Source organism: Mixophyes fleayi, chromosome 6, assembly GCF_038048845.1.
Source record: "Mixophyes fleayi isolate aMixFle1 chromosome 6, aMixFle1.hap1, whole genome shotgun sequence".
NCBI classification, from domain to species: domain Eukaryota; kingdom Metazoa; phylum Chordata; class Amphibia; order Anura; family Limnodynastidae; genus Mixophyes; species Mixophyes fleayi.
In genome coordinates this window covers 225,598,894-225,615,336 of record NC_134407.1, presented here as the reverse complement: position 1 = coordinate 225,615,336, position 16,443 = coordinate 225,598,894, and the positions used below count along the sequence as shown (strand labels likewise).

The window sequence follows — 16,443 nt, the reverse complement described above, 5'->3', positions numbered from 1 at the left end:
TACAGAAGTCTTTGAGCAGGAGAGCTCAAATGGAACAGCAGAGCTGGAGTTCCCGACTGAGACAATAGCTTGGACATCAGGCCCAAACGCAATCGAAGATATAACCACAAACTTCAATAAAGCTATTACAACAGTAATACGCAAATGCATAACACATCTGATGGTTTAATATAAACCAAAACATTGTAAGTATTTATAGGTTACCTTGTACACCTATAGTGCAGTGTGATTTTAGCAGATTCCAGGAAAGACCATCTGTGTCTCCTACTTCATATTTCATAGTCAGTAATAGTCACATTATGTTGTATCCCTTATCCTATCTGGAGAGCAACAACATCTTTGTGAGAAGTATTGAAGGCAGCACTGTGGCTTAGTGGTTAGCACTTCTGCCTCACAGCACTGGGGTCATGAGTTCAATTCCCAACCATCGTCTTATCTGTGTAGAGTTTGTATGTTATTCCTGTGTTTGCCTGGGTTTCCTCTGGTTCCCTCCCACACTCCAAAAACATACTAGTAGGTTAAATGACTGATACCAAATCGACCCTAGTATCTCTCTCTGTCTGTGTATATACAGTCATGGCCAAGAGTTTTGAGAATGACACAAGTATTAGTTTTCACAAAGTTTGCTGCTTCAGTGTTTTTAGACCTTTTTGTCAGATGTTGCTTTGGTATACTGAAGTAAAATTACAAACATTTCATAAGTGTCAAAGGCTTTTATTGTCAATTACATTGTGTGACAGGATGGACCGCCTATGCCACCCTGTCTGTTGTTGCTGGGAACCGGCTGAGCTTACTTTGCCACCGTTCCCTTATGTTAACCCATATGCGCCCTCTTGCCGCAGTAGGAGGGGCTTACAATGCTGCCACCACTGAGCTCCTTTATGGCGCTCAGAACCACGTTCCTTCTGGGTAACTGTCACTGCTAGTGTACTCCTGCGCTGGTACTCCAGACCTCTTCCTATAAATCAGGGATGCTGTGGATGGATCCCCCCTGGCCTATTACACTGACCAGGGCTGCAGGGTAGCGGTAGAGCGGTGGTACTAGAGAGCTGGGTCCAACCTCAGGTACAGCCGGTGAATGGATTAGATTTAGGGTCTAATCTGCAGGTCACAGTATTACAGCAATATTGAAGAATTTGTCAAGCAGGGTCTTGAAACAAAAAGTGGTTTTATTTCGCTCAGGTGCCCTGACAAGGACAGTTCCACTGATTAACGGTATCAGTGGTCAAGTCAGATGGAACATCAGAATGATACATTACATGCTCACACAGCTCACCTTTTATACAGTTCTGACATAACTCCTAGCAGGGGGTAAACCAGCTCCTTGGACCTAGCTGGCTCCAACCCGTCTAGAATATTCCCTCAGATCTCAGGATGTAATCTAATTTTGCACCTAACAATTGAACTTCCATATCAACTTGATATCCATCAGATCTCAGGATGTAATCTAGTTTTGCATCTAACACAATTTAACTTCCACATCACCCTGATTTCTTCAGATGTTCTGTCTCCATTGTTTAGAGTTCCTATCTGCCTAACATGACCTGCATTCAGGTAATGGCCCCCTGTTGTGCATTCAAGTGTTGGTCACTCACATTGAATAGACTTAATTAGCCTTAATGAGGACATCCTCTACACTACACAACAGACTTACAAATGCTTATCAGAAATCAAACATATACCTTAGAAATTAATGCATTTCCTCTAGCAAGGTTACAAAGATAAGCAAATCCCTTTCCTGGCCAATACATTTCCTACTAAAAAAGTGCAATACAATATCAAACATAAGTACATTTGCAATTATATACATAAGCGACCTGCGCTATTTCCTTTAAATAAATTTATACCATAAGTTATTTATACGTGATCCAGTCACACATTGTTTATGCAAAGTCAATATTTGCAGTGTGGACCCTTCTTTTTGAAGACCTCTGCAATTCGCCCTGGCATGCTGTCAATTAACTTCTGGGCCACGTACTGACTGATGGCCGCCCATTCTTGTCTAATCAATGCTTGGAGTTTATCAGAATTTGTGGGTTTTTGTTTGTCCACCAGTCACTTGAGGATTGATCACAAGTTCTTAAGGTCTGGGGAGTTTCCTGGCCATGGACCCAAAATTTCAATGTTTTGATCACTGAACCAGTTTTTACTCTTGCCTCATGGCAAGGTGCCCCACCATGCTCGAGAAGGCATTGTTCATCACCAAACTGTTCTTGGATTGTCGGGTGAAGTTGCTCTTCGAGGATGTTTTGGGACCATTATTTATTCATGGCTGTGTTCTTAGGCAACATTGTGAGTCCACACCTTTGGCTGAGAAGTAACCCCACACATGAATGGTCTCAGGATGCTTTACTGTTGGCATGACACAGGACTGATGTTAGTGCTCACCTTTCCTTCTCCGGACTAGCATTTTTCCAAATGCCCCATACAATGTAAAAGGGGAATCATCAGAGAAAATGACTTTACCCCACTCCTCAGCAGTCCAATCCCTGCACCTTTTGCAGAATATAAGTCTGTCCCTGATGTTTTTCCTGGAGAGAAGTGGCTTCTTTGCTGGCCTTCTTGACACCAGGCCAGCCTCCAAGAGTATTCGCCTCACACCTGCCAGCTGCCATTCCTGAGCAAGCTCTGCACTGGTGGTGCCCCGATCAGACAGCTGAATCAACTTTAGGAGACGTCCTGGCGCTTGCTGGATGTTCTTGGGCGCCCTGAATCCTTCTTCATAACTATTGAACCTCTCTTCTTGAAGTTCCTGATGATCCAATAAACGGTTGACCTAGGTGCAATCTTACTAGCAATATTGTTGCCTGTGAAGCCCTTTTGCGCAAAGCAATAATGACTACACATGTTTCCTTGCAGGTAACCATGGTTAACAAAGGAAGAACAATGATTTCTAGCACCACCCTCCTTTTAAAGCTTCCAGTCTGTTATTCTTACTCAATCAGCATGATAGAGTGATCTCCAGCCTTGTTCTTGTCAATACTCTCACCTGTTAATGAGAGAATCACTGTCAGGCGCCCTCCCGCTGCCCCTTTGGGATGCCCGCCTGTACTTCCTCCCCGTGCATCTGGTTGCGTAGCAACCAGATGCAGAACTTCTGGCCACCGGCCCGGCCGTCTGCGCATGCGTACCTGCCTCCTGCGTTTATACAGATATTTGCCTTGTTTGACCAGTCTGCCTGCCTGTGCCCTTTTCTACCCGGACCGTCTGACCACTCTTTTGGATTTCCATGTGTACCGCATTGCTAGACTGTTACCGACCTGGCTTGTCTCACTATTCTTCTGGATTATCCTTGAGTACCTTGATTGCTAGCATTGTTACCGACCCGGCTTGTCTGACCCTCCTTTCCTCATGCCTCGCTATATGACTTGGAGAAGGTCCATGCCCTGGGTGTCTCCTGCGGCGGAGTCCATACCTCCTTGCGGGGGTCCCTGGTGGATACCAGGGGCACGTTAGATTCCGCACCTTCCTCCAAGTAGTGCCAACCCTAGCAGGTACACAATATACAGTTGTGACACACTGATCTTATGTCAGCTGGTCCTTTTGTGGCAGGGCTGAAATGCAGTGGAAATGTTGTTTTTGGGATAAAGTTCATTGTCATTGATCACTCTTCTTGACATTCTGGAGTATATGCAAATTGCCATGATAAAAACGGAGGCAGCAGACTTTGTGAAAAATAATATTTGTTTAATTCTAAAAACTTTTGGCCATGACTGTATTTATTAGAAAATTTACACTGAAAGCTCCAATGGGATGGGGACTGATGTGAGCGAGTTCTCTGTACAGCGCTGCGGAATTAGTGGCGCTATATAAATAACTGCTGATGATGATGATGACTAACGTTATACAGCATATATTGCCTACTATCAGTTGGTTTTCTCACAAGTAAATGAGATCACAAAAAACAACTGAATCAACCTACATGTAAAATGTTTATTCAATAGTTTAATAAATTTGTAAGAGAAAGATTCTAACTTTCAGCTACATATCTATATTAAGATTACTTTTTAGTCTCATATGTGAAAACTTTGATGTCTATCAAAAGCTGAACTAAAGATAAACACTTCCCTCATTCTGCACAAGAATAAAAGAATATGGATAACCACCTGAATGAATGTGTAAGAAGTTATAAAACACATTATTTATTCATATACTCTTTTATTAGAATTTACATGAAGATGAAATTACATGTAAAGCAATTTGAGGTATGTAGACAATTGTATAAGGTTGACAAGGTTTCTCTCATGTTGTTTTGCTGAAAGACAAATTAAATCAGCAAGAAACAGTTATAACAATATCCATGTACATTTTATTTACAAGAAAAGCTTAAGCTTTAAAATACCCTTGTAATGATACCTGGGGGTAAAGCTTTAACCTGATATTCCACTGGTCAAATACAGTATGTCCTCAGGGTACCACTGAGAGGCATCTCTTCCCAGTTGGACCCCTACAGGAACTTCTACATAATATCTGAGAATATTTTTAACAGCCATATTCTTAAGACAACTTCAATATAAGGTTCCATTGACTATGAAGTCTCATAGTAAATGAGAGGAGTTTGTATGTTCTCCCCGTGTTTGCGTGGGTTTCCTCCGGGTGCTGCGGTTTCCTCCCACACTCCAAAAAACATACTGGTAGGTTAATTGGCTGCTAACAAAAATTGACCCTAGTCTGTGTGTATGTGTGTTTGCGTGTGTATGTTAGGGAATTTAAACTGTATGCCCCAATGGGGCAGGGACTGACGTGAATGAGTTCTCTGTACAGCGCTGCGGAAATAGTGGCGCTATATAAAAAAATGATGATGATGATAGTAAATATAATAGAATTTTAGCTGCAGGATTTTATGTTTGGATAGACCTCTTATGGTCACAAAACATTTCCCGCACAAATATGGTTTCTCCCCCGTTATTTTGTATTCAAGAAGGTGCAGACTGCTTGTAATACATTTCTCACACTCAGAGTAAGATTAAGGACTATCTCCTGTATGTATTCTTTGACGTTTTTAAAGGTTTAGTGAGAAATAAATTACCACATTCAGAATATGATTTTTCTTTAATGATTAGATTATTTGTTGTTCTTTCAGATCTGACTTACTGGAAAAGCATTTACCACATTCAGAGTTAATATGTTTTCTCTCATGTATGGATTCTTTGATGCCTTTTCAGATATGATTTACTGGTAAAACATTTTCCACAATCAAAGCAAGAATATGGTCTCAATCCTGTATGGATTTTTTGATGTTCTTTCAGATACGATTTACTGGTAAAACATTTACCACACTCAGAGCAAGAATATGGATTCTCTCCTGTATGGATTATTTGATGCTCTTTAAAATATGATTTACTGGTAAAACATTTCCCACATTCAGAGCATGAATATGGTTTCTCACCTGAATGGATTCTTTCGTGCTTTTTCAAATCAGATTTACTAGAAAAACATTTCCCACACTCAGAGCAAGAATAAGGTTTCTCTCCTGTATGGATTCTCTGATGCAGTCGAAAGTATGCTTTTGTAGTAAAACATTTCCCACAATCAAAGCAGGAAAATGGCTTCTCTCCTGTGTGACTTCTCTGATGTATAATAAGATGAGAATTACTGGTAAAACATTTCCCACACTCAGAGCAATAGGATGACTTCTCTCCTGTGTGACTTTTCTGATGTAGAGCAAGTTCTGAATTACTTCTAAACCCTTTCCCACATTCAGAGCATGAATATGGTTTTTCTCCTGTGTGGATTCTCTGATGTACAACAAGATATGAAATTGTGAAAAAACATTTCCCACACTCAGAGCAAGAATATGGTCTCTCTCCTGTATGACTTCTCTGATGTACAACAAGTTCTGAATTACATCTAAAACTTTTTCCACATTTTGAGCAAGAATGTGGCTTCTCTCCTGTATGGATTCTAAGATGTTCTGTCAAGGAGGATTTAGTGGAAAGGCATTTCCCACAAACAGAGCAAGAATAAGGTTTCTCTCCTGTATGGATTCTTTCATGCTTTTTTAAATCTGATTTTCTGGCAAAACATTTCCCACATTCAGAGCAAGAATATGGTTTCTCTCCTGTGTGGATTCGCTGATGCCGTAAAAAGTCTCCTTTCCTAGTAAAGCATTTTCCACATTCAGAGCAGAACCAAGATTTATCTTCAATATCATTGATCTTTTTTTCATTCTGGTGTTTAACATAGTTGAACTGGTTGTTAAAACATCTTTCACCATTCGAAGAAGATCCCAAATCCTCATTATAAGTAGATATATGCTGTGCATGATCTGTGGCTTTAATAATGTCTGTGTCTATGAGGTTTCCTCCATCACATGAGACTGATTCCTCCTTAATATCAGTAGATGTATATTGTGTATGATCTGTGGGTGTATAAATGTCAGTGTCTGTGAGGTTTCCTCCTTCACATGAGACTGATTCCTCCTTAATATGAGATGTATATTGTGTATGATCTGTGGGTGTATAAATGTCAGTGTCTGTGAGGTTTCCTCCATCACATGAGACTGATTCCTCCTTAATATGAGTAGATGTATATTGTGTATGATCTGTGGGTGTATAAATGTCAGTGTCTGTGAGGTTTCCTCCATCACATGAGGCTGATTCCTCCTTAATATCAGTAGATGTATATTGTGTATGATCTGTGGGTGTATAAATGTTAATGTCTGTGAGGTTTCCTCCATCACATGAGACTGATTCCTCCTTAATATGAGATGTATATTGTGTATGATCTGTGGGTGTATAAATGTTAATGTCTGTGGGGTTTCCTCCATCACATGAGATCGGTTCCTCCTTAATATCAGTAGATATAAATTGTGTATGATCTGTGGGTGTATAAATGTCCCTGTCTGTGAGGTTTCCTCCATCACATGAGATCGGTTCCTCCTTAATATCAGTAGATATAAATTGTGTATGATCTGTGGGTGTATAAATGTTAATGTCTGTGAGGTTTCCTCCATCACATGAGACTGATTCCTCCTTAATATGAGATGTATATTGTGTATGATCTGTGGGTGTATAAATGTTAATGTCTGTGAGGTTTCCTCCATCACATGAGACCGATTCCTCCTTAATATGAGTAGATGGATCTTTAGATAGTTCTGTTGGAATAAATGCATGGTGGTGAGATGTATAAAAGGTCATCTTATTCTTACTACTAATAACATCATGTAACAGGATCAATTTTCAGTACTGTTCCCGCCACATCATTCTGGAGCCTTTCACACTCTTCAATGACACTTTAGTAACTTCCAATCCTGCCACCTTTTCGCTTCTCCATTATGGGACCAACACACCCACTTCCTGTTTAAACATCACCATTAATTGCAGTGGTCTCAGGGCTTATACATGATCTCAGGGAAACCTTTTGGCTTCACAAACCAGGGTGCAGTTACCCCCAGTCTCTGATACCAATTGTAGGTTATGAGAAGACACTAAGCAGCTGCTCCTCCTCCTAGAACTGCAAATAAAGGGTGCGGTAGGTCATCTAATGTTGAGGGGGGGAAGGAGTTGTCTTTTACCTATAGCCAAAGCTTTTAAAAACAAAGGCGCCCCTTTTTCAGGAAGGGGCAGTAAAACAAAATGCATTTTTATTTAAAAGTAAATAAACAAGAAATAGAATGCTCTCCCAATGACTTTACAGATCTGCAATAGACTACTGGGAACCGCTATTAATGCTGTTTCCACCCTTTTATTGCCACACTGAAACAGGATTATATGTGCAGGTCAGAGCTGTTCTGTAAGTACGAGGGGAACCTAGACAATATTAGGCAGTTGGTCTTAATGTTGTGTCTGATCAGCAGGGAGAGAAGGAGAGGGGGAGAGAGAGACCTTTTATAGAATATTTATTCAGTAACACTAAAAGACCTTTTTAATAGTAATAGACGCCAAATTTCCCAAAAATATGCATTGAAAACCAGAAATGCTTTTTATAACAACATTTTCTATTACACTCGCTTCTTTATATCTGTCAATGTGCATTTCTCATATAAAATCTCACGTATGTAACAATGAATTTATACACATAGAGAAGACGACTCCTATATACACAGACAGGACTGTGATTAACCCTTCTCTTACCCAGTGATATGAGGGGCTGGTGATTCTCCATCATCACGTCCTTGTACAGACCCTTGTATCCTTCTAAATACTCCCCCTCCTGCATGGAGACATAGACAGTGACATCATCCACCTTATAGGACCCTGACACACACAATGGTCATCACCCAGACACATCCCCTGGTGTTACTGTATAATGTCCCATTCCCAGCAGTCACCTCTCCAGTCAGCAGCTAAATGATCTTGTTGGTCAGTTCCAGGATCTTCTGGTCATTGTCTCTGTCATGTATCAGTGACTGAGGTGGAGGCACCGTGATGGGGCTCTGGGCCCTGCTCAATCCTCCTGACACACAGGGACAGCTGCTGGGTGTCTCACACGAAATGTCTTCTCACTATTGTACAGTCCCCTCTCACCTATATAATAATAATCCCCCATATCAGTGTGTGCTGGGAGTTATTACTCCCATATATCACTGTACAGTCCCCTCTCCTCTATATAATAATAATAATCCCCATATCAGTGTGTGCTGGGAGTTATTACTCCCCATATATCACTGTACAGTCCCCTCTCCTCTATATAATAATAATAATCCCCCATATCAGTGTGTGCTGGGAGTTATTACTCCCAATATATCACTGTATAGACCCCTCCCCTCTATATAATAATAATCCCCCATATCAGTGTGTGCTGGGAGTTATTACTCCCATATATCACTGTACAGTCCCCTCTCCTCTATATAATAATAATAATCCCCATATCAGTGTGTGCTGGGAGTTATTACTCCCCATATATCACTGTACAGTCCCCTCTCCTCTATATAATAATAATAATCCCCATATCAGTGTGTGCTGGGAGTTATTACTCCCATATATCACTGTACAGTCCCCTCTCCTCTATATAATAATAATAATGCCCATAACAGTGTGTGCTGGGAGTTATTACTCCCATATATCACTGTACAGACCCCTCTCCTCTATATAATAATAATAATTCCCCATATCAGTGTGTGCTCTGAGTTATTACTCCCCATATATCACTGTACAGACCCTTCTCCTCTATATAATAATAATAATCCCCCATATCAGTGTGTGCTGGGAGTTATTACTCCCCATATATCACTGTTTAGACCCCTCTCCTCTATATAATAATAATAATAATAATCCCCCATATCAGTGTGTGCTGGGAGATATTACTCCCATATATCACTGTACAGTACCCTCTCCTCTATATAATAATAATAATCCCCATATCAGTGTGTGCTGGGAGTTATTACTCCCATATATCACTGTACAGTCCCCTCTCCTCTATATAATAATAATAATGCCCATATCAGTGTGTGCTGGGAGTTATTACTCCCATATATCACTGTACAGACCCCTATCCTCTATATAATAATAATAATTCCCCATATCAGTGTGTGCTCTGAGTTATTACTCCCCATATATCACTGTACAGTCCCCTCTCCTCTATATAATAATAATAATCCCCCATATCAGTGTGTGCTCTGAGTTATTACTCCCATATCTCACTGTACAGTCCCCTCTCCTCTATATAATAATAATAATCCCCCATATCAGTGTGTGCTGGGAGTTATTACTCCCCATATATCACTGTACAGTCCCCTCTCCTCTATATAACAATAATAATACCCCATATCAGTGTGTGCTGGGAGTTATTACTCCCCATATATCACTGTATAGACCCCTCTCCTCTATATAATAATAATAATCCCCCATATCAGTGTGTGCTGGGAGTTATTACTCCCCATATATCACTGTACAGACCCCTCTCCTCTATATAATAATAATAATCCCCCATATCAGTGTGTGCTGGGAGTTATTACTCCCCATATATCACTGTACAGTCCTCACTCCTCTATATAATAATAATAATCCCCATATCAGTGTGTGCTGGGAGTTATTACTCCCCATATATCACTGTACAGTCCCCTCTCCTCTATATAATAATAATAATCCCCCATATCAGTGTGTGCTGGGAGTTATTACTCCCATATATCACTGTACAGTCCCCTCTCCTCTATAAAATAATAATAATCCCCCATATCAGTGTGTGCTGGGAGTTATTACTCCCATATATCACTGTACAGACCCCTCTCCTCTATATAATAATAATAATCCTCCCCCATATCAGTGTGTGCTGAGAGTAATTACTCCCATATATCACTGTACAGACCCCTCTCCTCTATATAATAATCCCCTATATCAGTGTGTGCTGGGAGTTATTACTCCCCATATATCACTGTACAGACCCCTCTCCTCTATATAATAATAATAATCCCCCATACCAGTGTGTGCTGGGAGTTATTACTCCCCATATATCACTGTACAGTCCCCTCTCCTCTATATAATAATAATAATCCCCATATCAGTGTGTGCTGGGAGTTATTACTCCCATATATCACTGTACAGTCCCCTCTCCTCTATAAAATAATAATAATCCCCCATATCAGTGTGTGCTGGGAGTTATTACTCCCATATATCACTGTACAGACCCCTCTCCTCTATATAATAATAATAATCCTCCCCCATATCAGTGTGTGCTGGGAGTTATTACTCCCATATATCACTGTACAGACCCCTCTCCTCCATATAATAATAATAATGCCCCATATCAGTGTGTGCTGGGAGTTATTACTCCCCATATATCACTGTACAGACCCCTCTCCTTTATATAATAATAATAATAATCCCCCATATCAGTGTGTGCTGGGAGTGATTACTCCCCATATATCACTGTACAGACCCCTCTCCTCTATATAATAATAATAATCCCCCATATCAGTGTGTGCTGGGAGTTATTACTCCCCATATATCACTGTACAGACCCCTCTCCTCTATATAATAATAATAATCCCCCATATCAGTGTGTGCTGGGAGTTATTACTCCCCATATATCACTGTACAGTCCTCTCTCCTCTATATAATAATAATAATCCCCCATATCAGTGTGTGCTGGGAGTTATTACTCCCCATATATCACTGTACAGTCCTCTCTCCTCTATATAATAATAATAATCCCCCATATCAGTGTGTGCTGGGAGTTATTACTCCCATATATCACTGTACAGTCCCCTCTCCTCTATATAATAATAATAATCCCCCATATCAGTGTGTGCTGGGAGTTATTACTCCCCATATATCTCTGTACAGTCCCCTCTCCTCTATATAATAATAATAATAATAATAATAATCCCCATATCAGTGTGTGCTGGGAGTTATTACTCCCATATATCACTGTACAGACCCCTCTCCTCTATATAATAATAATAATCCCCATATCAGTGTGTGCTGGGAGTTATTACTCCCATATATCACTGTACAGACCCCTCCCCTCTATATAATAATAATAATAATCCCCATATCAGTGTGTGCTGGGAGTTATTACTCCCCATATATCACTGTACAGACCCCTCTCCTCTATATAATAATAATCCCCATATCAGTGTGTGCTGGAAGTTATTACTCCCATATATCACTGTACAGTCCCCTCTCCTCTATATAATAATAATAATCCCCCATATCAGTGTGTGCTGGGAGTTATTACCCCCATATATCACTGTACAGTCCCCTCTCCTCCATATAATAATAATAATCCCCCATATCAGTGTGTGCTGGGAGTTATTACTCCCATATATCACTGTACAGACCCCTCCCCTCTATATAATAATAATAATAATCCCCATATCGGTGTGTGCTGGAAGTTATTACTCCCATATATCACTGTACAGTCCCCTCTCCTCCATATAATAATAATAATCCCCATATCAGTGTGTGCTGGGAGTTATTACTCCCATATATCACTGTACAGACCCCTCCCCTCTATATAATAATAATCCCCATATCAGTGTGTGCTGGGAGTTATTACTCCCCATATATCACTGTACAGTCCCCTCTCCTCTATATAATAATAATAATCCCCCATATCAGTGTGTGCTGGGAGTTATTACTCCCCAAATATCACTGTACAGACCCCTCTCCTCTATATAATAATAATAATAATCCCCATATCAGTGTGTGCTGGGAGTTATTACTCCCCATATATTACTGTACAGTCCTCTCTCCTCTATATAATAATAATAATCCCCCATATCAGTGTGTGCTGGGAGTTATTACTCCCATATATCACTGTACAGAACCCTCCCCTCTATATAATAATAATAATCCCCCATATCAGTGTGTGCTGGGAGTTATTACTCCCATATATCACTGTACAGACCCCTCTCCTCTATATATAATAATAATAATAATCCCCATATCAGTGTGTGCTGGGAGTTATTACTCCCCATATATCACTGTACAGTCCCCTCTCCTCTATATAATAATAATAATCCCCATATCAGTGTGTGCTAGGAGTTATTACTCCCATATATCACTGTACAGTCCCCTCTCCTCTATATAATAATAATAATCCCCCATATCAGTGTGTGCTGGGAGTTATTACTCCCATATATCACTGTACAGAACCCTCCCCTCTATATAATAATAATAATCCCCCATATCAGTGTGTGCTGGGAGTTATTACTCCCATATATCACTGTACAGACCCCTCTCCTCTATATATAATAATAATAATAATAATCCCCCATATCAGTGTGTGCTGGGAGTTATTACTCCCCATATATCACTGTACAGTCCTCACTCCTCTATATAATAATAATAATCCCCATATCAGTGTGTGCTGGGAGTTATTACTCCCCATATATCACTGTACAGTCCCCTCACCTCTATATAATAATAATAATCCCCCATATCAGTGTGTGCTGGGAGTTATTACTCCCATATATCACTGTACAGTCCCCTCTCCTCTATAAAATAATAATAATCCCCCATATCAGTGTGTGCTGGGAGTTATTACTCCCATATATCACTGTACAGACCCCTCTCCTCTATATAATAATAATAAACCTCCCCCATATCAGTGTGTGCTGAGAGTAATTACTCCCATATATCACTGTACAGACCCCTCTCCTCTATATAATAATAATAATCCCCCATATCAGTGTGTGCTGGGAGTTATTACTCCCCATATATCACTGTACAGACCCCTCTCTTCTATATAATAATAATAATCCCCCATATCAGTGTGTGCTGGGAGTTATTACTCCCCATATATCACTGTACAGACCCCTCTCCTCTATATAATAATAATCCCCTATATCAGTGTGTGCTGGGAGTTATTACTCCCCATATATCACTGTACAGACCCCTCTCCTCTATATAATAATAATAATCCCCCATACCAGTGTGTGCTGGGAGTTATTACTCCCCATATATCACTGTACAGTCCTCACTCCTCTATATAATAATAATAATCCCCATATCAGTGTGTGCTGGGAGTTATTACTCCCCATATATCACTGTACAGTCCCCTCTCCTCTATATAATAATAATAATCCCCCATATCAGTGTGTGCTGGGAGTTATTACTCCCATATATCACTGTACAGTCCCCTCTCCTCTATAAAATAATAATAATCCCCCATATCAGTGTGTGCTGGGAGTTATTACTCCCATATATCACTGTACAGACCCCTCTCCTCTATATAATAATAATAATCCTCCCCCATATCAGTGTGTGCTGGGAGTTATTACTCCCATATATCACTGTACAGACCCCTCTCCTCCCTATAATAATAATAATCCCCCATATCAGTGTGTGCTGGGAGTTATTACTCCCCATATATCACTGTACAGACCCCTCTCCTTTATATAATAATAATAATAATAATAATCCTCCCCCATATCAGTGTGTGCTGAGAGTTATTACTCCCATATATCACTGTACAGACCCCTCTCCTCCCTATAATAATAATAATCCCCCATATCAGTGTGTGCTGGGAGTTATTACTCCCCATATATCACTGTACAGACCCCTCTCCTCTATATAATAATAACAATCCCCCATATCAGTGTGTGCTGGGAGTTATTACTCCCCATATATCACTGTACAGACCCCTCTCCTCTATATAATAATAATAATCCCCCATATCAGTGTGTGCTGGGAGTTATTACTCCCCATATATCACTGTACAGTCCTCTCTCCTCTATATAATAATAATAATCCCCCATATCAGTGTGTGCTGGGAGTTATTACTCCCCATATATCACTGTACAGTCCTCTCTCCTCTATATAATAATAATAATCCCCCATATCAGTGTGTGCTGGGAGTTATTACTCCCATATATCACTGTACAGTCCCCTCTCCTCTATATAATAATAATAATCCCCCATATCAGTGTGTGCTGGGAGTTATTACTCACATATATCACTGTACAGTCCCCTCTCCTCTATATAATAATAATAATCCCCCATATCAGTGTGTGCTGGGAGTTATTACTCCCCATATATCTCTGTACAGTCCCCTCTCCTCTATATAATAATAATAATAATAATAATAATCCCCATATCAGTGTGTGCTGGGAGTTATTACTCCCATATATCACTGTACAAACCCCTCTCCTCTATATAATAATAATAATCCCCATATCAGTGTGTGCTGGGAGTTATTACTCCCATATATCACTGTACAGACCCCTCCCCTCTATATAATAATAATAATAATCCCCATATCAGTGTGTGCTGGGAGTTATTACTCCCCATATATCACTGTACAGACCCCTCCCCTCTATATAATAATAATCACCATATCAGTGTGTGCTGGGAGTTATTACTCCCCATATATCACTGTACAGACCCCTCCCCTCTATATAATAATAATAATCCCCCATATCAGTGTGTGCTGGGAGTTATTACTCCCAATATATCACTGTACAGACCCCTCCCCTCTATATAATAATAATCCCCATATCAGTGTGTGCTGGGAGTTATTACTCCCCATATATCACTGTACAGTCCCCTCTCCTCTATATAATAATAATAATCCCCCATATCAGTGTGTGCTGGGAGTTATTACTCCCAATATATCACTGTACAGACCCCTCTCCTCTATATACCGGTAATAATAATAATAATAATAATAATAATCCCCCATATCAGTGTTTGCTGGGAGTTATTACTCACATATATCACTGTACAGTCCCCTCTCCTCTATATAATAATAATCCCCCATATCAGTGTGTGCTGGGAGTTATTACTCCCAATATATCACTGTACAGACCCCTCCCCTCTATATAATAATAATCCCCATATCAGTGTGTGCTGGGAGTTATTACTCCCCATATATCACTGTACAGTCCCCTCTCCTCTATATAATAATAATAATCCCCCATATCAGTGTGTGCTGGGAGTTATTACTCCCCATATATCACTGTACAGTCCCCTCTCCTCTATATAATAATAATAATCCCCATATCAGTGTGTGCTGGGAGTTATTACTCCCCATATATCACTGTACAGTCCCCTCTCCTCTATATAATAATAATAATAATCCCCATATCAGTGTGTGCTGGGAGTTATTACTCCCCATATATCACTGTACAGTCCCCTCTCCTCTACATAATAATAATAATCCCCATATCAGTGTGTGCTAGGAGTTATTACTCCCATATATCACTGTACAGTCCTCTCTCCTCTATATAATAATAATAATCCCCCATATTAGTGTGTGCTGGGAGTTATTACTCCCATATATCACTGTACAGACCCCTCTCCTCTATATACCGGTAATAATAATAATAATAATAATAATAATCCCCCATATCAGTGTTTGCTGGGAGTTATTACTCACATATATCACTGTACAGTCCCCTCTCCTCTATATAATAATAATCCCCCATATCAGTGTGTGCTGGGAGTTATTACTCCCCATATATCACTGTACAGTCCCCTCTCCTCTATATAATAATAATAATCCCCCATATCAGTGTGTGCTGGGAGTTATTACTCCCCATATATCACTGTACAGACCCCTCTCCTCTATATAATAATAATAATAATCCCCCATATCAGTGTGTGCTGGGAGTAATTACTCCCCATATATCACTGTACAGTCCCCTCTACTCTATATAATAATAATAATCCCCCATATCAGTGTGTGCTGGGAGTTATTACTCCCCATATATAACTGTACAGTCCCCTCTACTCTATATAATAATAATAATCCCATATCAGTGTGTGCTGGGAGTTATTACTCCCCATATATCACTGTACAGACCCCTCTCCTCTATATAATAATAATAATCCCCCATATCAGTGTGTGCTGGGAGTTATTACTCCCCATATATCACTGTACAGTCCCCTCTCCTCTATATAATAATAATAATCCCCCATATCAGTGTGTGCTGGGAGTTATTACTCCCATATATCACTGTACAGTCCCCTCTCCTCTATATAATAATAATAATCCCCCATATCAGTGTGTGCTGGGAGTTATTACTCCCATATATCACTGTACAGTCCCCTCTCCTCT

At 40.0% G+C, this 16,443-nt stretch overlaps 1 protein-coding gene across 13 annotated transcripts in view; it reads right to left on the bottom strand.

Annotated features, from left to right (window-relative positions):
- The window catches only part of LOC142160072 (uncharacterized), a 1,559,230-nt gene that overhangs the window by 1,115,285 nt on the left and 427,502 nt on the right, over positions 1-16,443 (bottom strand). Inside the window, exon 1 of one of the 13 annotated variants that reach the window (XM_075214962.1) lies at positions 8,076-8,175. The exons of the other annotated variants lie outside the window; for them this stretch is intronic. Coding sequence (XP_075071063.1) covers positions 8,076-8,160 — 85 coding nt within the window. The 5' untranslated portion in view covers positions 8,161-8,175. Of the gene's footprint in view, positions 1-8,075; positions 8,176-16,443 lie in introns of those variants that run through there. 13 annotated transcript variants of the gene reach the window in all.